The sequence below is a fragment of the Heterocephalus glaber genome, unplaced genomic scaffold (genome assembly GCF_053883595.1).
Source record: "Heterocephalus glaber isolate CG9 unplaced genomic scaffold, H.glaber_assembly_v1.0 deba00001504, whole genome shotgun sequence".
Lineage (NCBI taxonomy): Eukaryota > Metazoa > Chordata > Mammalia > Rodentia > Bathyergidae > Heterocephalus > Heterocephalus glaber.
Genome location: NW_028258324.1, coordinates 4,743,701 through 4,766,621, shown reverse-complemented (window position 1 = coordinate 4,766,621; position 22,921 = coordinate 4,743,701). Strand labels below are relative to the sequence as shown.

The 22,921-nt window shown below is 36.7% G+C and overlaps 1 protein-coding gene across 8 annotated transcripts in view; it reads right to left on the bottom strand.

Moving 5' to 3' along the window:
* Positions 1–22,921, bottom strand: part of Dock3 (dedicator of cytokinesis 3) — a 633,495-nt gene that overhangs the window by 394,108 nt on the left and 216,466 nt on the right. For all 8 annotated transcript variants that reach the window (XM_004834160.4, XM_087186904.1, XM_087186907.1 and 5 more), the window contains one exon: positions 19,042–19,138. In XM_004834160.4, the coding sequence (XP_004834217.2) occupies positions 19,042–19,138 (97 nt within the window). Of the gene's footprint in view, positions 1–19,041; positions 19,139–22,921 lie in introns of those variants that run through there.

Below are 22,921 nucleotides of genomic sequence, written 5' to 3'. Positions count from 1 at the left end.
AGAATGAACCAATGTGAGGATAGAATTTCACATACAGAAGAGAAGATTGCAATTAGGAAGAAAAGAAAAATTGCTTTAAAATTGTAAGGGAACACAACAAATCAATCCAGCTGCTGCTAGACAATACAAAGAAGAATAATAGAAGACTGATGGGAGTCAATGAAGAAAGAGGAGAGAGTGCAGATGACATTAAAAAAACTCTTCACAGAAGTGATGGCAGAAAACTTCCCAAGGAGAAGAACTTGACATACAGATAAGTGAGGCATATAGGACTCCAGCTAGCCTTAATCAAACAAAAATCTACACATAGGAATATAATAGTTAGGATTCCAGAAATCCAACACAAGAACAAAATTCTACAAGCAGTGAGAGAAAAGAAACAAATCACATACAAAGGAAAGCCCACCAGAATCACAGGAGACTTCTCAATGCAAACCCTCAAGGCAAGAAGAGCTTGGAGTGATGTATTTTAAGCCCTAAAGGAAAACAGCCTCCAACCCAGGTTGATGTACCCTGCAAAACTCTCTTTCAAAATTGATGGAGAAATAAGATACTTTCATGATAAAGAGCACCTCAGGAACTTCATGAATACCAAAGCGGCACTCCAAAAAATTTTAGACAATACCCTAGGAAAAGACAATGAGGATCACAACCCCAGGAAACCCAGCAGAATGAATCCATTGGGTGTGACAAATTAAACGTAAAGGGGGAGAATAAACAAAAAGAAAAAGTCATGACAAGGCTTTTAAAACTTTTGACTTCATCTCCCTAATGAGTGTATAATTCAATCTTATTATTGTACTGATTAGTATTTTTCTGATTCTAGAATTGCACACCATTCCTTGTGCTATACTGGCTATCATCTTCTTATGTCTACATTTTAATTGGGTTGTCTATTAATGAACTCTAAGAATTCTTTATATATTCTGCTCATAGGTTATATGCATTGTAAATATGGTCTGTTTAAGGACTACTTTTCATTTTAATAATGTCATTTAAAGTTCTAAATTTTGATGGAATCTCATTTATCAATTTCTTTCTTTTATACATCATGTCTTTTGTATCCTAGGTAGTTCTTGCCTACCCTGAATTCATAAATATTTTCCCTTATAATTTCTTCTTAAAGTTTTATACTTTTAGACTTTCTTATTTAGGTTCATAGATCCCTTCAAGTTATCTTCATGTATGGAAAAAAAAGGGTTGAGGTTAATTTTTTATAAATGGATACCAGGTGTTCTAGTATTTGCTAAAGACACTATCTCTTCCTCGTCTCTTGAATTGAGTTTATATTCTATAAAATGCTAATGTTAAATAATCTTTCAAAACTCAGTGGACCATATATGTGTAGTTCTATTTCTAGATTCTGTTTTATTCAAATGATCTATACGTCTTTCCTTACACCAACACTGCCTTGATTACTGTAGCTTTAGAAGAAGTCTTAAAATTAGGTACTAAACGTCTTCCAACACTGTTTTTGTTTTTGTTTTTAACTTTTCTAGGTCCTTTGTACTCCTACATAACTTTTAAATTTCAATATCCAGTTCTTCATTTATAGCAAGTATACAAAGACCTGAATTTTTATACATACTTTGTGTTTTGTAATCCTGCTAAATTCAAGTACAAGTTCTAGGGGCTCCTAGAGATTTCTTAGTATTTTCTCTGTAGATGATCATTTCATCTACATAGAAAGATTTTTGCTTCTGCCATGCCAATCCTAACCTAGTTGTGTCATTTTATTGCCAGACTATTTTGGTGGGGACTAGGTTTCAAAGTTTAATGGACAGATAAAGAGTAAGCATATCTGCCTTTGTTCCCCACCTCAAGGAGAAAGCATTGTATCTTCTCCACTTATATAAGGCGTTCTCGCTGGAAGTATGGAGTACATGTCTTTAATCTGTTGAGAAGTTTCTGTTCTACTTCTAGTCTCCTGATAGCTTTTACCATGAACAGCTGTAGAATTTAGTCCAATACTTTTTCTCCAACTAGTGACAGGATCATATGGCTTTTTACTTTCCTCTGTTAAAATGATTACTTTTGGGGGTGGATCTTCCAATGCTAAACCACCACTGCCATCCCTATAACAAAACCACTTTCTACATCCTGCCAGATCTGACTTCTAAGAGTTTGTTAAACAAATTTCTATCTATGTTCATATTTTTTTCTTCTGTTATCTTTATCCAATTTTAGGATTAGCACAATGTTGATTTCCTAAAATGAGGGGAGAAGTGTTCCTTCTTTTTTCTGCTTCAATTGTTTGATATAATTCATCAGTTAAAATGTTTATGAGCCTGCTGTTGTCATATAGGTAGGTTTTCAAGCTAGGAATATACTTTCTTTAATAGGTGCTATTCAAATTTTGTATTTCCTCCAGAGTTAGTTTCATTAATTTGTCTTCCAAGGTACTTCTTAGAAGTTGTCAAATTTATTTCAAAACAGATTTTTGAAATATGCTTTCTATATCCTTTTAAATTCTGTAAAATCTGTGGTAATGTCTCCTAGATCTTAATATTGTAATTTAAAAAATGTATAACTGATACTGTGTAACAGGAAGAAAAGGTCTAAAAGAGCAGGGGAATTGGGAGAGGTAGGGGAAGGGAAAAAAGGGAAAGGAAAAAATATAAGAGGAAAAAAAATGGAAACAAGGTCTTTGCAAATGGGGAAGGGTGGAGGGGGTGAAGGGAGGGCAAGGGAAGGGGAAAAAAATAAGAACCAAGAGACTCATGTAATGGTACAAGATCCCAATGATGAATGTAACTGTATTTTATACCTAAAATGTACCAATAAAGTTAATAGGGGAAAAAAAAAGAATTACTAAGGTCTGAAGATTTTTAAGTCTTTCCTTTGCGCTAAAACTTGATATCCACTACAAAGAAGGAAGGTACCCAATTCAACAGATTTCAATGGCAAAGAATTTCTACTTGCTTGTCTGTTCATTTGAAAGAGTATACATTATCTCACTGATTTAATTTGCATGTCTTTTATCATTAGTAAGGCTGAACATTAGTGTATTGGTTTTGGGAATGGCTTATCTGTACCTTTTCTAATCATCTAGTGTTTACTGATTTTCTTAATTAATTTTTATTCATTGTTGACACAGAAAGATATCAATCTTTACAGGCACATGTATTGAAACATATTTCTTATACTTTACCTTTTATCTTTTATGTATATCTTCCTTTTGTTTTCAAACTCAAATACATTAGGCTTTAGAGACTGTTACCTAGGTTCATTCTGATTTTTAAATATGAATGCTCCTTTTGAGAAGACAGCCAAGCAATTAATTGCCTCTTAGTAAAGTTTGATCAGGAAACAATTATGAGGTCTGCAATTTAAATACAGAAAACAAAGGGAGAACGAAATGTCAGGTAAAAGTGCCGAAGACCAAGACCAGACCAGGCCACAACAAGCCTTTATTAGGGGAATAGATCTGCTGGGCTGTCTCTGAACAAAGGACAGACAAAAGCAACATGGCCAGGGCAGGAAGAGTCTTTTATAGAGACAGGGGTGGGGTTCATAGGGGCTGAGGCGGGGTTCAGTGAGGTAGTAATCAGGGAGTGGAGCCGGTGACGTTACTAGGTGGTAGGAGGTGAGCGAGTATTAGGTTACTCTCTAGGTGGGACCAGGGGCATGCTGGGAAGAAGGGTTTGTTCTTTGGTGGGAGCAACCATCTTGGCATGATGTCACACGGGGGAGGGGGCAAGGCACCATAGGAAGAGGGCAGCTACTATACATAATAGCTGCTGAGGTGGTGGGAGACCTATCACTAATCTTAGTACTTTAACAGGTTTTATTCTATTCCAGCTGAAAGACTAATGTGAAAGACTATTCATCCAAATTACCTCTTAGATTAGTTTATTTCTGTGCTTGCCTGGTAATATCTGCATTCTGTCCAGTGAAATTTGAGAGATTCCACTTAGAGTTATTTGAAATTTGAAGTTACAGAAATTTTAAAGAGAAGGGTTGAAGGGAGGGTAGAGGAAGGGGGAAAAATAAGAACCAAGAGAGTATGTAAAGGTGCCAATTTCCAATGATGAATGTCATTATGTTGCATACCTAAAATGTACCAATAAAAGGACATACAGTTTAAAAAGAAAGAAAGAAATTTTAAAGAAATCTGCTTATGGTTATAATCTTTTACTGGTATCCAACACTAGAATGTCATGTCTGACCTCCCCCATACCTAACAGAATAAAAAGCAGCATTTGACACTTGTCATGTTTCCAGGAGGTTAAAATAATTAACTAGAAATACTGAGATTTGTTAAAATGACAGAGGCCATAAAATTCCATTCATAAAAAGCATTTTTAACTATATGCCAAACTTTTGTGAAAAACTATAAAAATGTTGTTTGCAACAGTTCTCTTCCCAATATAGCCTTCTACTTTCATTTTTCTCACATCTCTAGAAAAATTAGTGTACAAGCCTCAAAGTGCAATTAAAAGTTTTTTCAGAACTTAAATGTTCAAAAATATTACAAATAGAAGCTTTAACTTATCTAAAATATTTTTTACTAATGTCAGCTACTGTAACAGAAGATATTATATTGGTATCATTTTAACTTGTAACGTTCTGATGGCACACAATATATTCATCTTCATAAATGCATATCAAATTACCAAAAAATTTAAAGAAAAGCTTCAGATATTCTCATTATCAATGCCTTTATTATTTTTGCATGCTTTACCTAAAATTCATTTCTCTGTATAAATAAAGAATTCAAGTGATAGATATTTCAGAGCCCCAAAGAGCAAGCCCCCTCCTCTCCTTTCCCTTTGCCCCACTCTGTTCACAAGGAACAGGGAACTTCCGCATAACTAAGGCATGACTTCCCTTTGTTAGTGACTCTCTGCCTAGTTAAGGTCTTTCTGCCCCACCGGTTTCTTAGTCAGATGTTCCAGTAAGATAGGGCCTTCCCGAAAGCAATTACTCCATCCCCTGGACTGAAACCCGTTGCTACATACCCCAGCCCCAAATTACCCACCCCCACTGATGGACTAGTGCTCTCCCACCTGAAAAATCCCATATAAACCCTCAGTTCAGCCCATACTGTGGCTGATCTCCCTCCTGTGAGTCAGTCCCAGCAGGCTGCAGACTGCCGCCCCAATAAAGGCTTGCTGCTTGATGCCCGTGTGTGCCCCTTTCTTGGGTGACCCTTTCATCAAGTTGATAGGTCTCTCACCACCTCAACAGCTATTATGTATAGTAGCTGCCCTCTTCCTATGGTGCCTTGCCCCCTCCCCTGCATGACATCATGCCAAGATGGTTGCTCCCACCAAAGAATAAACCCTTCTTCCCAGTATGCCCCAGTTCCCGCCTAGAAAGTAACCTAATACTTGCTCACCTCCTACCACCTAGTGACATCATGGGCTCCTCCATTCCCTAGTCACTACCTCACTCAACCCCACCTCTGCCCCTACAAACCCCACCCCAGTCTCTATAAAAGACTCTCCCTGCCCTGGCCATATTGCTTTTGTCTGTCCTTTGTTCAGAGACAGCCCGGCAGATCTATTCCCCTAATAAAGGCTTGTTGTGGCCTGGTCTGGTCTTGGTCTTCGGCCCTTTTACCTGACACAAGTATTGATGAAGATGTGAAATAGTGGGCTATTTCACAAACACATTTGGAAAAGGAAGAAAAGTACATTAGAGCTTTCCATGGCAACGATTTTCAAAGTCACTGTGGCAGTTAGTGCTAGTGATTTCTCTGTAATCATTTTCTTTTTCTGCAGTTATAGAATCCTTGATTTTTGGCTAGTATATAGCCAACTGGAATAAAGACGAATTCTCAGATTCTGTTTCATCTAGAGGTTATGCTGTGACTGCAAGCATAGCCAGAAGTAGGCAGGAAAGTGATAGATTTCCCTCCAATTTAGGGTGGCTGCTATGTATAATAGCTACCTTCTTTCCAACATGCCCCTACTCCCATCAAAAAAGTAACCTAATACTTGCTCTCCTCCTAGCAACTAGTGACGTCACAGGCTCCTCCAGTTCCTAGCCACTACCTCACTCAACCCCACCTCAGCTACTACAAGCCCCTATAAAAGGCACTTGATATCCCGGCCATATTGCTTTTGTTTCTCCTTTGTTCAGAGACAGCCGGGCAGATCTGTTCCCCTAATAAAGGCTTGTTGTGGCCTGGTCTGGTCTTGGTTTTTGGCCTTTTACCTGACAGAAAGGTCCTATGCAACTTCCAAGAAGTATCCTTGAAAGAAAAGTGTATGCCTTTTTTGTTTTTCCCTTCTTGCTAGTCAAACTAAATGTGCTATTCAGAGGTGGCCAACTTAGGATACCAGGTTGAAATACTATAAGGAGGCAGACAGAGCAGGAGGACAGAATAACCCTATGTCCTTGATAACTGTAGAGCTGCCAAGCCAAACTCACACTGCCTATACTTACTTGAATTTAATTTACACATCAGAAAGCAGTAATACTAGCAACTACTAAAATCATAATAAATTGAATATGAGATATATTAAAAGGACAATCCAGAAGACAAAAAATATATTTATTAAAGTCCTGGAGTCAAATTAATACAGTATTTGGGTTCTAGATGGGCATTCACTACTTATATGACTTTAGACCCATTCCCTATTCTTCCTGGGGTTCACTTTCTAATCTGTAATATGAAAAGAATAATACTGATTGTGGTGATAATTAAAATGAGTAGTATATGCAAAATGTGAAGAAACGGAACAGATAAGCACTCAACATGTGAGTTACAGTCATGAAGTTTGGTCAGTTACAGACTGCATATACAGAGCTTGGCCCATATAGTATATCACCCCCATAGTCATCTTGGTTTGTGTAAGAATACTCTTGAGATATTTCTAAAAGAGTGATATCACCTAAAGGTGCATTTCCTGGGATATATCCCCATCATTAAGCAACACAGAACTGTACTGTTATCATCACTATGAAATTATACATTCTTTATCAATTATATTGTTCTTAATGAGTTTATAAGAATTATATGAACCATATTACTCTACAACAAAGCTCTCTTCACTATTAATCATAACTGATTATTTTTAAGGGAAAAAGAAAATTAAGGTGAATAAGAGTATACTTTTTATTTCATACAGTTGTTATGATTTAAGAATAATTCAATTTAAGTTATTAAATATTAATAATTAGACTTGACTTTACACAGAAAGTGCTAACATTTATATCTAAATGTTAGAAAAATGTTTATCTTCCCTTAATCTAAGGTTTAAGACAGACTGTTCCTTGCATACAAACACATGAGTAACTTTAGTTTCTTTTTTACTTATTTCTAACTGAGATTTAACATATACTTAAAGTATGAATATAGGGAACTAACCACAAAATGTTAGCAGTACCTATGACTTCATCACCAACTAAAGTCACATGTTCATATTACATTCTTGCCAATATCTTGAAATTTCAGTAACACTCAACCAGAAGCAAACAAAGGTACCAGTGTTTTAAGAGTAACATTAGTTTCTTAGAACTTTACTTCTTTAGATAAATGATAGGTTCATAAGAAAACAGAGGAAGCTGTGGAGATTTCCCATATATACTCCCACCGTCACACAAACATAGCCCCTCTCCTTATCAACATCCCCCTCCAGAGTAGTACATTTGTTATAACTGATGAACCTACACTGGCACACTTGAAGTCAATAGTTTATATTAGGGTTCACTTTTGGTACTGTACATTCTATGGTCTGTACAAATATACAATAACATGTGTTCATTATCACAGTAGTATATAGCATGCTTTCACTACCATAAAAAAACTCTGTGCTTCACCTATTTCTCCCTTCACACCATCACTTCAACCCCTGTTAATTACTGATCTTTCGACAATCTCCATACTCTTAACTTCATCATTAATTTCTTATAGACCTTCTAAATACTTTTCTCTAGGTATTTTACCTTGCTTTAAAAAATTTTCCTCCTTGAACAGAATTTCAGATACAGAAGATAAGATTGCAATTAGTGACCAGGAAAAGAAAAATTGCTTCAAAATTTTAAGGGAACATGAGAAATCAATCCAGCAGCTGCTAGATGATGCAAAGAAGAATAACATAAGGCTGATCAGAGTCAATGAAGAAACAGGAGAGAGTGCAGATGACATAAAAAAATCTCTTCACAGAAATAATGGCAGAAAATTTCCCAAGCAGGGGAAAAGAGCTTGACATACAGATAAGTGAGGCATATAGGACTCCAAATAGCCTTGATCAAAAAAAAATCTACACAGAGGCATATAACTGTTAAGATTCCAGAAACTCAACAGAAGAACAAAGTTCTACAAGCAGTTAGAGAAAAGAAACAAATCACATACAAAGGAAAGCCCATCAGAATCACAGCACACTTCTCAACACAAACCATCAAGGCAAGAAGAGCTTGCAGTGACATATTCCAAGCCCTAAAAGAAAACAGCCTCCAACCCAGATTGACGTACCCTGCAAAACTATCTTTCAAAATGGATGGAGAAATAAGATACTTTCATGACAAAGAACACCTTAGGAACTTTGTGAATACCAAACCAGCACTCCAAAGAATTTTACACAATATCCTAGGAACAGACATTGAGGATCACAACCCCAGGAAGCAAAGCAGAATGAACCCATCTGGCATGACAAGAAATTAAATGTAAAGGGGGAGAACCCAACAAAAAGAAAAAGTCATGACAATGACAAGTCAATACATTTCAATTACAACCATCAATGTTAATGGTCTCAATTCACCAATCAAAAGAAATAGACTGGCAGAATGGGTCAAGAAGCAAAATCCAACAATATGTTGTGTACAAGAAACACACTTAATTAAAAAGGAAACTCATAGACTGAAAGTTAAAGGGTGGAAAACAATACTGCATGCGACAGGAACCCGAAAAAAAGCAGGAGTAGCTATCCTCTTGGCAGATCAAGTAGATTTCAAACCAACACTAATTAAGAGAGATGAAGAAGGACACTACATCCTTGTAAAGGGAAGAATCCAAGAGGAAGAGATGACAATCATAAATATCTATGCACCAAACACTACTGCACCCAACTATATAAAACAAATACTAACGGACATGAAAAGTCATATATGCACTAATACAATTGTAGTGGGGGACCTCAACACCTCACTGTCACAAATAGATAGATCAACTAGACAAAAACTAAGTAATGAAATACTAGAACTCAATCGAACTCTTGAACAAATGAACTTAACAGATGTTTACAGAGTCTTCCACCCCACAAAATCAGAATACACATTCTTCTCAGCTGCACATGGGGCATTCTCCAAAATAGACCACATACTCATACATAGAACATGTTTAAGTAAGTGCAAAGGAATTGAAGTTATCCCATGTATATTATCAGACCATAGTGCGATGAAATTGGAGATCCATAGCAAAAGAAACTCAAAAAATTTCATAAACATGTGGAAATTGAACAACACACTTCTGAATAACCAATGGGTCACACAGGAAATTAAAGAAGAAATCAGACAGTTCCTTCAATTAAATGACAATGACAGTACAACATATCGGAATCTATGGGACACAATGAAAGCAGTCTTACGAGGGAAATTCATAGCAGTGAATACCCATATTAGGAAATCAGAACGAGCCCAATTAAACAACCTGATGGTGCACCTCAAGCTTCTAGAAAAAGAAGAACAGGACAACCCCAAAGCTCATACAAGGGAGGAAATTATAAAGATCAGAGGAGAAATCTATGCAATGGAGACTAAGAGAATGATACAAAAAAATCAATGAAGCCAAGAGTTGGTTCTTCGAAAGAATCAACAAAATTGACAAACCTTTAGCCAACCTTTTCAGAAAAAGGAAGGAAAAGGCCCAAATCCATGCAATTAGGAATGAAAAGGGTGAAATTGCAACAGACCCAGCAGAAATCCAGAGGATCATCAATACCTACTCCCAGAACCTACACGCCAATAAGATGGACAACACAGAAGAAATGGACAGATTCCTAGATACATATGAATTCCCAAAGTTGAACGAAGAAGACCTAAAAATTCTGAACAACCCAATATCAACCAATGAAATTGAAAATGTAATTAAAAACTTATCAACTAAGGAAAGCCTGGGCCCTGATGGCTTCACTGCTGAATTCTACAAGACATTTAGAGAGGAACTGCTGCCACTACTGTTTAAACTCTTCAATGAAATGGAAAGGGAAGCAATACTCCCAAATTCATTCCTGGAAGCAAGCATCACCTTGATCCCCAAAGCAGAGAAAGACCCAACTGAAAAAGAGAACTATAGGCCAATCTCACTAATGAACACAGATCCAAAAATCCTTACTAAGATACTGGCAAACAGAATGCAGAAGATCATCAAGAATATCATACACCCTGATCAAGTGGGATTCATCCCAGGGATGCAGGGATGGTTCAACAAATGCAAATCCATCAATGTAATACACTATATCAATAGAGCCAAGGACAAAAACCATACGATTATCTCCATAGACACAGAAAAAGCATTTGACAAAATCCAAAATGCATTTATGATAAAAACCTTATAAAAAATTGGACTAGATGGTCTCTGCCTCAAACTGATAGAAGCCATCTATGACAAACCAACAGCCAATATCATACTAAATGGTCAAAAACTGAAATCCTTCACACTAAAATCAGGAACAAGACAAGGATGTCCACTGTCACCACTCTTGTTCAATATAGTTCTGGAAACATTAGCCACAGCAATTAGACAAGAGAAAGAAATAAAAGGAATAAAGATAGGTAATGAAGAAGTCAAATTGTCATTATTTGCAGATGACATGATACTCTATATAGAAGACCCCAAGAACTCCACCAAAAGTCTTCTAGACTTAATAACCAAATTCAGTCAAGTAGCTGGTTACAAGGTCAACACACAAAAATCAATAGCTTTCCTCTACACGAATGACAGACTCACTGAGAGAGAAATAGGGCAAAGAATTCCTTTCACAATAGCATCCACAAAACTGAAAGACCTAGGAATCATCCTAACGAAAGAAATCAAAGACCTCTTCTCTGAAAACTATGGCACTCTGAAAAGAGAGATTGAAGATGATATCAGAAAATGGACAGACATCCCCTGCTCCTGGGTAGGAAGGATTAATATAGTGAAAATGGCCATACTTCCAAAACTGCTATATAGATTTAATGCAATTCCACTTGAGATTCCAACAGCATACTTCATGGACCTTGAGAAAACTATCCCAAAATTCATTTGGAACAAGAGGAGACCCAGAAGAGCAAAAGCAATTCTAGATAACAGAGACATGGCAGGGGTGTCACAATCCCCAACCTGTAACTCTACTACAAAGCTACGGTGATAAAAACAGCATGGTACTGGCAAAGAAACAGACTTGAGGACCAATGGAACACATTAGAAGATACAGAAACAATGCAGACAAACTCAGCCATCTCATCTTCGATAAAGGAGCCAAACACCCTCACTGGAGGAAAGATAGCCTCTTTAATAAATGGTGCTGGAAAAATTGGGCTTCAACTTGCCAAAGATTAAAACTAGACCTGCATCTCTCATCATGCACTAAACTAAAATCAAAATGGATTAAAGATCTAAATATTAAAATAGAAACTCTGAACCAGTTGGAACAGAGGTTAGGTAGAACGCTTGAGGACATTGGTGTAGGAAAAGATTTTATGAACAAAACCTCAGTTGCCATGAACTAGCACAAACAATCAACAAGTGGGATCTCTTCTTATTAAAAGGCTTCTGCACAGCAAGAGAAACCATCAGCAGTGTGAAGAGACAACCCACAATGTGGGAAAAAATCTTCACCTGCTCTTCCTCAGACAAAGGTCTACTATCTCCAATCTATAAAGAACTGAAAAAGATCAGACCTCCCAAATTGAAAGATCCAATCCAAAAATGGGCATCTGAAATGAACAGACATTTCTCAGACAAAGAAGCAGAAATAGCAAATAAATACATGAAAAAATGTTCAACATCACTGGTCATTCGAGAGATGCAAATGAAAACAACGCTGAGATTCCACTTCACTCCAGAAAGAATGGCTGCTATCATGAAATCAACCAATAACAAATGCTGGTGGGGCTGTGGGGAAAGAGGAACCCTGCTCCACTGCTGGTGGGAGTGTAGACTGGTGCAACCACTGCGGAAATCAGTATGGAGATACCTCAAAGAACTAGGACTGGAAGTCCCATTTGACCCCATTATTCCACTGCTCGGGATCTTCCCCAAAGAATTAAAAGAATCATACCACAGTAATATATGTGCACCCATGTTCATAGCAGCATAGTTTGTAATAGCTAAAACTTGGAAACCGCCCAAATGCCCATCAACTGGAGACTGGATAAAGAAAATGTGGTTTTTGTATAAAATGGAGTACTACTCAGTCATAAAAAATGAGAAATTAGAGACATTTATAGCTAAGTGGATGCACATTGAGGCGATACTCTTAAGTGAAATAAATAGGACACATATGAATAAATTCCAAATAGTTCCTCTGGTGTGAGAAACTGAAAGTGTAAATAAGGACTAAATGTATAATAGGTCATGTGAAATAGGAAGAAAAGTGGCAAAGGGGAAGGAAGTGGGAGGGCTAGGGAAAAGGATAGAAGGGAATGGGATTAATATGAGAAAATGGAAAAACAGGAACAAAATCTTTGTAAATAGGGAGGAATGGAGGGGTTGAAGGGAGGGCTGGGCAAGGGTGAAAAATAAGAACCAAGAGAGAATATGTAAAGGTGTAAATTTGCAATGATGAATGTCATTATATTGTATACCTAAAATGTACCATTGATTAGAATGAACAATCAATAATGTAAAATAGGAAGAAAAGGTCCAAAGGGGTAGGGGTAGTGGGAGGGGCAGGGGAAAGGAAAGAAGGGAAAGGAAAAATGATGAGAAATGGAAAAAATGGAAATAAAGGCTTTGTAAATAGGGAAGGGAGAGCTAGAAATGGGGAAAAAATAAGAACCAAGATGCATTATGTAAAGGTACAATTCCCAATGAGAAATGTAGTTGTGTTGTATACCTACAATGTACCAATAAAAGAATTTAATAAAAAAAATTTTTTTTTAAATTGTCCTCCTTTATGATCTAAAAACAAAGTTCAGTGCTACACTTGTCATATATACCTAATACTTCAACATGTAATCAGTATTTTAAAATGTACTGAGATATCTTCCATTCATTTCTTCATACTGTTTTTGAATTGTAGCATGTATTTTTATATTCATAGAACACTTTGCTTTAGATACAAAATCTTCATCACAAATATGATCTGCATGTTGCTTCATAAAATGTACAGTTTGCTATTGTTTGAATATGGAAGGTGTCCTTCAAAGTCAATGTGTTCTGCCTCAGCCTCCAGAGTGCAGGGACTGCAACTGTGTGCCAACGCGCCCAGACTCATCATTGTTTGTATGTAAGGAAAACAAGTAAAGCAAATGTTTTGTTAAGTGATGTGTCCCAGTGCACTTGGCCTGGGGCCATGTGTTTGAAACACAGTCCGCCCCATGGATTTATTCTCTTTCCGTTCCTCCCAAGGATTTACCTTTAAACTTGGTGGAAATTGCTGTAGGTTCAGCACTTACTTGGAAACTGAAAATCTGTTTGGCAGGAGGTGGAAAGTGATTGCACTAGGAAGATTGCACGCTGGTATCAACAGTAAAAGCGCTGGAAGGCTTAGGTGTGAAAATATTTACGAATTCTCTTGTCTTACTACAATCAGATGAAGATGGTGTTGACAAATTCTGAGCAATTTTTAGTTTTTTCTCTGTGCACTAAATGTCAAGGCGTAAGTGGCTTTGAACTGTGCACCTGTCGATTCCTAGGCAAACATGGTAACCACTACACCACAGATTTGCACACAAAGGAGGCACTCGTTAATGACTGTTAGGAGCCAGTGCCTGGCTGGCCGCAAGGCCCGTGAATGTGAACGGAGGCCCTAGCGGTGCACAGACAGAAATGGCAGCTGCCTGCAGCTCTGCACTCGGCCTCTTAAGGGGACAAGGCGGCGTCTCCACTCTTCTACCCGCACTTCTTCTCTCCCTCCAATCCCGATGCGCCTTGGTCATTGTTCAGGACAAAACTATAAAAGCAACAGGAAAAAAGTACAGGCTCATCTGAGATTTGAACCCGGGACCTCTCGCACCCAAAGCAAGAATCATACCCCTAGACCAATGAGCCAGCTGATCCCAGAGGCTGTTCATCTGTCATCTGATTGGAAAATGAATCTTTCATTCGCCTAACAAATGCATTTCATTTCTGACAATTTAGCGCTACCTTTAGGGGCTTGAAGTCTCACCCCAACCTACTTCAACCTCATGTCTTTGATTATTTTGTCAACTGATTATTTTGGCATGGCGAAATGCTCAGTGTTCCTCAGTCCCTCTGAGCTCTTGGGGACTACGGAGCAGCGGGCAGGGCAACCATGGTCCCTCTGCAGAGCGTGATCATGATCCAGGGGTGGATCTGAGGTTCAGGCGGGGCACAGAGGCTGGGAGAGCCAAAGGGCTCAGAGGAGGGAGCAGCACCAAGAGGGGACGAAGGCGAGCTGGGTGGTGAGCCACGCAAAGTGTCTCTCCAGCCCGGGTGCCCAGTAAAGGGAAGATCTTTATCATTTCATGCAAATATAAGAAGCAATACACACTTACTTGCAAAATGTTCAGAAAGTGTAGGTAAAGATCCAAGCCCTGTCCTAGAGGTGACTCTGGCTGGCACCGTTCATGTGCAGCCTCACCAGGGCCAAAGCCCTGGGCCTAGCCCCTCTGGCCCCTGCTGCCCTCCTTGTTCAGGATCTGGTTTCACCCAAAGGAGTTTAATTGCGCTGGATTACTTAGTAGTAGAAGATAGTAATTCAGATCCCCGGGCATTAAATTAGCAATAATTCATTCAGTGGTGGGCCACCGGTTTATTTCTATGTCACCAGCACAGCAATTTCTTACACCTATGACTGTTAACAAAGTTGTGTGGATCACATTTACAACAAACTGATTCCGACAGAAGGCACCAAGAACATACCCTGGAGTAAGGACAGCCTTTTCAATAAATGGTGATCGGGAAACTGGATAGCCATATGCAAAAGAATAAAACTAGTTACAAAAATCAACTCCAAAAGGATTAGAGACTTAAATATAATGCCTGAAATTATGAAACTACTAGAAGAAAGCATAGGGGAAATGCTTCCTGACATTGGTCTGGGCAAGGACCTCAGAAGCACAAGCAACAAAAGCAAAAATAAACTCTTGGGATTACAGCAAACCAAAAATCTACACAGCAAAGGAAACCATCAATAGAGATGGACTACAGAATGGGAAAATATTTTCAAACTATGCATCTGACAATGGATTAATGTCCAGAATATATAAGAAACTCAAACATCTCAGTAGCAAAAAAAAAAAAAAAACCAATTAAAAAGAAGCAAAATAACAAATATCATCAGGGAAATGCAAATCAAAACCACAATGTCCTCCCAAAGTCTCATGTGTTCAGAGGTGGAGCCGGGTGGGAGGAGGTGGGTCACCAGGGTCATGACTTGGAAGGGTGTATTCTTGTCCCTAGCTCCTTCCTTCTCTCTCTGCTTCCTGGCTGCCATGGGTTGCACAGCTTCCCTCCACCAGGCCCTTCCACTGTGTCTTTTCTGCCTTGGAGCTAACTGACCATGGACTTAATTCACTGAAATTGAGCCAAAATAAACCTTTCCTCCTTTAAATTCTGGTACCAGTTTTTTGTTACAGCAAAGGGAAAGTGACTAATGCAACACATTTTGAGTTATCATATTGTATCCCATCAGAATGTGTAATTATAGCCAGGCATAATGGTGCTCACCTATAATCAAAGCACTCTAGGAAGCTGAAGCAGGATTGAAAGTTTGAGCCCAACCTGGGCAACATAGCAAGACCCTGTCTCAAAATAAAAAGTAAAAAGTGTGACAGTCCTGGGGTCAATTTCCAGTACCACAAAAAAGACAAAAAGAGTACGTACAGTTATTATGTATCAATAGAAAAATAATAAATAAGACATTATAAAAAAAAAACCAAAGTCAATGTGTTAAAGATTTGATCACAAGAGTGGTGGCATTAGGAAGTGCTGTGGAACATCGGAGAGCGGGGACTAGTGGAGGGAACTTGAATCATTAGGGACATATACTTGAAAGTGACTACGTGACAATAGACTCTTCCTTTTTCTCCATCTCCTGGCTTGAGATGTAAGCATGTGCTCTAACACCTGCTCCTGTCATGATGTATTGCTCTCCCCAGAGGCCCAAACCAACAGGCCTGTCTGATTTTAGGCTTGAACCTCAAGAAACAGGAACCAAAATAATCCTTTTCTCTGTATAAATTTGGTCTCCTCAAGTATTTTATTGTATTACCATGAACTCAATACAGTTTTAAAAAGCAGATACCAAGTTATTCCAAACATACAAAAGTTTTCCAAAAACAAACAAAAAATGTTCCTCCTTTAATAGTCACATTCACAGTAACAAAATAGTTTCATCCCATTTAGAATAATTTGACTTTAATCAGTTATTTGATTCTGCAGGTATCAGTTTCAAAACTATGTCCAATTCAGAAACTCCTCTGTTAACTCAGTATTATTAATATCAAATCCTAACCCTAACTATGAATTAATATCAACATGGGATAAAACTTAACCCTATGTTGTTTTTAGAATCAATATAAATAACAATGTTGAAAATATTTAAATTCTCCTGCACATTAATTTATATTAAAATTTGCAAATAATTACTATTGAGTTGTATTTTTAAAGGTTTCAGTTTTAACAAAAACTTTTGTGTCTAAATCACAAGTTTCTCTTTCCGTAGACTTTAACTTAGTTTATTCATATGGAGTGTGATATTGGTGAGAAAATAAAAATCATATTGACATTTTTGTCTTAAATCACTGGATACATGGCAAACATAGCATGTGTGTGATAATACAAGAACTTGAAAATGATACATAAAGAATTCCATGTACCCTTTATCTAGCTTCACCCATTAATTAGATCTTACATTACACCACAGTATATTGTCATAAATCAGGAAATGACTTACAATGTTATTAACTTAGCTACAGAAAAATCACATGTGTAGTTCAAGTAAATATGACCAGTCAGGTTACAGAACTATGTCGTCATCACAAAGGAACCTCCTCATTATTAAGCCACAACAGTCACACATTGGCCCCCAAACTTAATACCTTGGTAAATACAGACTTGGCTTCATTACTATAAATGCTGTCACTTTCAGAATGTTATATAGACAGAATCAGAGACTATGTAGCCATCTGGAGTTGAATTTTTATGCAGCATGATGCACTTGAAATCAATCCAAATTGCTGCAAGTATCAATTTTTCACTTCTTTTTATTTCGGGGTAGTATTCTAATGTATAAAAATCAGTTTATTATGCATTCAGTCAATGAAAGACAGCTGGATTGTTTCTAGTTTTGTTCAAATAAACCTTCTTCAATGAACATTCATTTACAAGTTTTTACACAAATATAAGCTTTCATTTCTCTACGATAAATACTCAACAATGTGACTGCTGGGTCATATGTTATTTTTTCCAACTGTTCCAACCAGTTTTTCCAACTGGTCAATTTTTCCAACTGTTATACTATTTTACATTCTCAACAGCAACATGAGAGGTCAAGATCCACATCTTTGCCTTTACTAGGTATAATGAGTAATTTCTACTCCAGTTTTTCTAACAGATTAAATAGTAATATCTCAGTGTAGCATTACTTTGCATTAGGCTAAATGCCTAATGACATGGAAAATGTCATGTGGTTACTGGTTATTCCCACATCCTCCTGGATGAACTATCTTTGTAGTCTTCTGCCCATTTCGACTTCAATTGCTTTAATATTGGACAGTTTAGAGAGTTCTTCATATATTCTATGTGCATTCTAAAAGTCTTTTAAGGGATATACAATTTGCAAAAATGTTCTTGCACTTTATGGTTTATCTTTTCATATTCTTAACAAAGTCTCACACAGCAAAAGCTTTCAGTTTTTATTAAGTTTCAATTTATTTTATTTAGCTTCAATTTATCAAGCTCTTTTGCGGATTGTGCTTTGAGTGTCCCTAGCCCAGTAACAGCAAACCTTTTAGAAAGTGAATGCCAAACTGCAACCCAAAACCCATTTATTAATTGCAAAGTGCCAATACCATAATTAAACCTGAAAACAACTCACACATTAACATCTTTTGTCTTAAAAGAAAAAAGCGATAATAAGCACGTCATAGGTTCACCACCACTACTCTAACCAGTCTATTGTCTTTTCCCTAACTTTTGGAGTTTTCTAATGTGTGATTTATTTTTTGTTGTTGTCATTACCAGGAGTAAAATGCAATGTGTTAATCCATCTGGTCCAGAATTCAAACCTAAAATGGAATGTATTTAGTGTATTTTTTCCAGAACTCAAATTATGTTAATTATTTTCAGAGGAAATATTACAATTATTTAAACATCCCATTATCCTCAACTCTCCAAGTTTCTAGTAAGATTTTATTCATTTTTTTCTTTATTGAGTTTCAATTACATTTTCAAATAAACTGCTAGCCTAGTAAAGTGGTGTGTATGACATATTCTTCAAGCTTAATAGCTGTAAGAATATATTACTATAATTTCTTGACTTTTAGCCAATATTAGAATTTTTTTTTTTTTTTTTGGTACCGGGGATCAAACTCAGGACCTTGGGCTTGAGAGGCAGGTGGCGGAACCACTGAGCTAAATCCCTGACCCAAGAATCTTAAACAATACAAGTTAAGCAATTTTAAAGTTTTTAATTCATTCAGTAAACCCTTCCTTTATTAACACATCCAAAATATAGCAATCTTAAACAAAGCTAAGATTCCTGGTATTATGGAATTTACATTCTAGTGACCCAAGTAAGGCATACAAATAATTTTAGAAGAAATCAGCCTACTGGGCTTCACTTAATTTGAGGAACAAATATTTAGTAAACAGAAAATATTCACAGAAATTTCAAATTACAGAATTGGCACGGGTGAGATAATTTTTTTTTTAGTTGGTGCAACAGAACTTCAATGGTCTAAAAAAGTATAACTACTTACCACATATAGTTGTTTCCACAGACTGGCCCATTCTTGTAGCGTTGCTGTAACCTCAGTCACAATAGAATCTTCAAGTGGTACCACAGTTTCATACTGCCTAGAACCAGAGCCACAACAAACAAAAACATTTCTTTGTTAAAATGTTAGAATACCCTTTGCTAAATTTTTAATGTCTGTAACTCAAATCTTTTTGTTTGTTTTTTAAAATACTTATTTGTTCATTTTTATTTTTTTTTCTTAAATTATTTTATTGGTACATTTTAGGTATGTAATAATTTACATTTATCATTGGGTGCTTGTACCTGTACATGATGTATCTTGGTTCTTATTTTTTCCCCATTCCCTGTGCTCCCTTCACCCTCTCCACCCTTCCCTATTTACAAAGACTTTGTTTCCATTTTTTCCTTTTCTTATAATTTTTCCTTTCCCGGCTTTCCTTTCCCCTTCCCCTCCCAATTCCCCTACCTCTTTGGACCTTTTCTTCCTATTTCAAATTATCAATTATTTGTTTTAATCATTTTAATCCTTATTTACACTTTCAGTTTCTCACACCAGAGAAACTATTTGGTATTTACACATGCATATCCTATTTATTTCACTTAAGATTATGGCCTCAATTTAGCTATGCATCCATTTAGCTATAAATGTCTCTAGTTTCTCATTCTTTACGGCTGAGTACTACTCCATTTTATTTTTTTAAAAAAAATATCTTCTTTATCCAGTTTCCAGTTGATGGGCACTTGGGCTGTTTCCAAACCCTAGCTATTATAAACTGTGCCACTATAAACATGGGTGCACATATATCCCTGTGGTATGATTCTTTTAATTCTTTTGGGAAGATACCTAGCAGAGGAATAGGTGGGTCAAATGGGACCTCTAGTCCTAGTTCTTTGAGGTATTTCCATACTGATTTCCACAGTGGTTGAACCAGTCTACACTCCCACCAACAATGAAGGGTTCCTTTCTCCCCACAACCCTGCCAACATTTGTTATTTGTTGATTTCTTGATAGGAGCCATTCTTTCTGGGGTGAGGTGGAATCTCAGTGTTTTTTTCATCTGCATCTCTTGAATGACCAGTGATGCTGAACATTTTTTCATGTATTTATTTGCTGCTTTTACTTCTTTGTCTGAGAAATGTCTGTTCATTTCAGATCCCCATTTTTGAATTGGGTCTTTATATTTGGGTGTAATTCAAATCTTGAATTCATCTGACTATAAAGAAAAGTATATCTAATTGTTCAAAGATCTTTTTGCATGATATGGTGCTATGGTGCAACTGGGGTTCATTAATAACATAAAAATATTTGGTTTTTACTATGTAACTCCTAATTATAATTTTATAAATAATGTTTTTAAGATCCTTTTTTTTTTTCCTTAGGTACCTGGGATTGAACTTGGGACCTTGCGCTTACAAGGCAGGTGGTGAAACCACTAAGCTAAATCTCTAGCCCTTAAGATCCATTTTTAAGCAGTCTTTAAACACTCACCTTTTCTTGCTTATTTTTTTTAAGACTGAACTCTAATGTTTCTGTAATGCAAATCTCCTTATACTTTTCCTTATAAGACCTAGAAGGGAAGAAGATACTGGGTTTTGAAACTTTTATCTGTACTCCCTTATGTCAATATTGCGTTTTCTTGGACATTCATGTTAGTAAAGGAAATTGTATATCTGGTAGAGGAATTCTGATTCTAGGAATAGAAACTTTCTTGGATTCCCTCAGCCTACCTCATAAGAACCACCCACTATGACGCCAATCCCTATGTTAATTGCCAAGGATTTATCAGTGAACAAAAACATACAGGGTCCCTATCTTCAAAGAGCTCTTGGTCTAGATAAGGAATTTCACAGACAAATATTCACAACAAGCCATGGACATTGATAAATCTAAGAAGGAAATGAAAGATGCAATGAGAGATTTTAACCTAGGACAAAATTTAGGATGAAAGTATCAGTGAACTGTTTTCTGAAAGAGTAGAAGGAGCAAAACACTCAAAATCATAACATGAAAAGTGTATGGGGAGGGAGAGAACCAAGTATGGTGTCATTATGAAAGAAAAAAAAAATATATATATAGGAATACCACTGAGTTGGAAAAAAATACATTTCCGAGATGAAGAAAAAATATGATAGGCTGGGCCCAGCCCTCGCATGATCTTTGTAACAATGAATATGTAAGTTATTTTAATATTTTTATGGTTTTATTCTGTTTTATTTTGTGTGACCTTCCAGTAAATATTTTTTAAAATTTCCTTGGAATAATGCCACTGCATTATCCACATCTATCAAATATACAAGCTGTTTAAAGTGAAAGCTTTCACTAAGGCCTTATTAAGAGCAAAACATTACAGAGATGACATCATTAAGGTAGCAGAATAGGTGCTTTCTACTGTCCTCCACTTATAAAAATGTTGATTCTGACAACTACCCATGAATGTAAGTACTTTGTGCGAGTCTAGGAACCAAACAGAGAAGTTTCAACCTCCTGACAGAACAAAGAAATTCAAGAATAGATGTACTGAGGAGGATAAAAAAAATTTTCCTTTACCTGAATTGCCTTTCCAACACGGTGGCACAGCTCAGTACCAAGAAAACCGCCTCTGGCTCATAATTTCTTCCACATTAGAAAGTGAGGCAAAGTAAGTTATCACGCAGCTCCGGTAGCCATGTAAGACACTGCCTAAGAAGTCCACTTCTTTCTCACTGCACCCAGAATAATGAGATAATCAGTTCATTTAATGTTTGAGGAGGTTACAGAGAAGAGAATATATGGGTCCTATATCAACATGACAGGGACTATCAGAAAGCCACCTATCAACAAGCTGCTTGTGACATATCATTATATTAGGAAGGTCAATGAGCTACAAAATAAAACAAGATATTAGAAATGTAATAGTTGAATAAAATCAGAAGATCAATAAAGAGAATTCCTAAAAACAATCAAAAAGAAACTCTGGAGCTAAACAAAACCTTAACAAAAAAATTTAAACTGCAATAGAGTGCATCAGCAGCAAACTTGATCAAGCAACAGAAAGAATCTATGAACTCAAAAGATTTCATTATTTGGAAACATTCAGTCATATAAGAAAAAAGAAAGAAAAATGAACACTTATAGGAATTACAAGGTACCATCAAAAGAGCTAACATTTGTATCACAGAGGTTTTGGAAGAAAAATAGAAAAGAAAGGGGAAGAATGTTATTAAAAGAAATAATGGCTATAAACTTCCAAAATCTGGGAAGAAATATGGACATCTAGATACATGGCAGTAGGGTAAAGGGCAGCTCACTGGTCAAGGAGGACCGGGTTGATATATTCAAAGTAATAAAAGGAAAAAATAAGCCAGTAAGTAATAATATTCACAGATCAAAAAAAGCTGAGGGAGCCCATTATTAAATCTGCCCTGCAGAAACTGCAAAAGGGAGAGGAACAGACACAGTTACATATAATTCTAATCCTAGCTACTCAGGAGATTGAGGAAGGAAGATTATAAATTTCAGGCCAACATGGATAAGTTAGCAAGACCCTGTTTCAAAATAAAAGGAAGCTGGGGATTTAGTTTAACAGTAGAGCACTTCTCAACATTTAAGGTCCTGGGTCCAATGCCAAGTAGCAGCCCCCAATGCTAATGGTATTTATTTAGCTAAAACAAAAGTATGCTAATTGATAAAAAGAAAACATATGAAAGTATAAAATTTGTTGGTCAAAATCAGAACACTCTAACAGAACAATGGGGTTGTGTTAATTACTTATAAAACCAGTATAAAAAATAAAAATCTTGAAAATATAGCTACAATAATTTGTTAATGGGTACACAACAAGAGTTACATAAACTGTGGCATCAAAACATAAAATGCAGTTGAAGGAATAAAAATATATAAG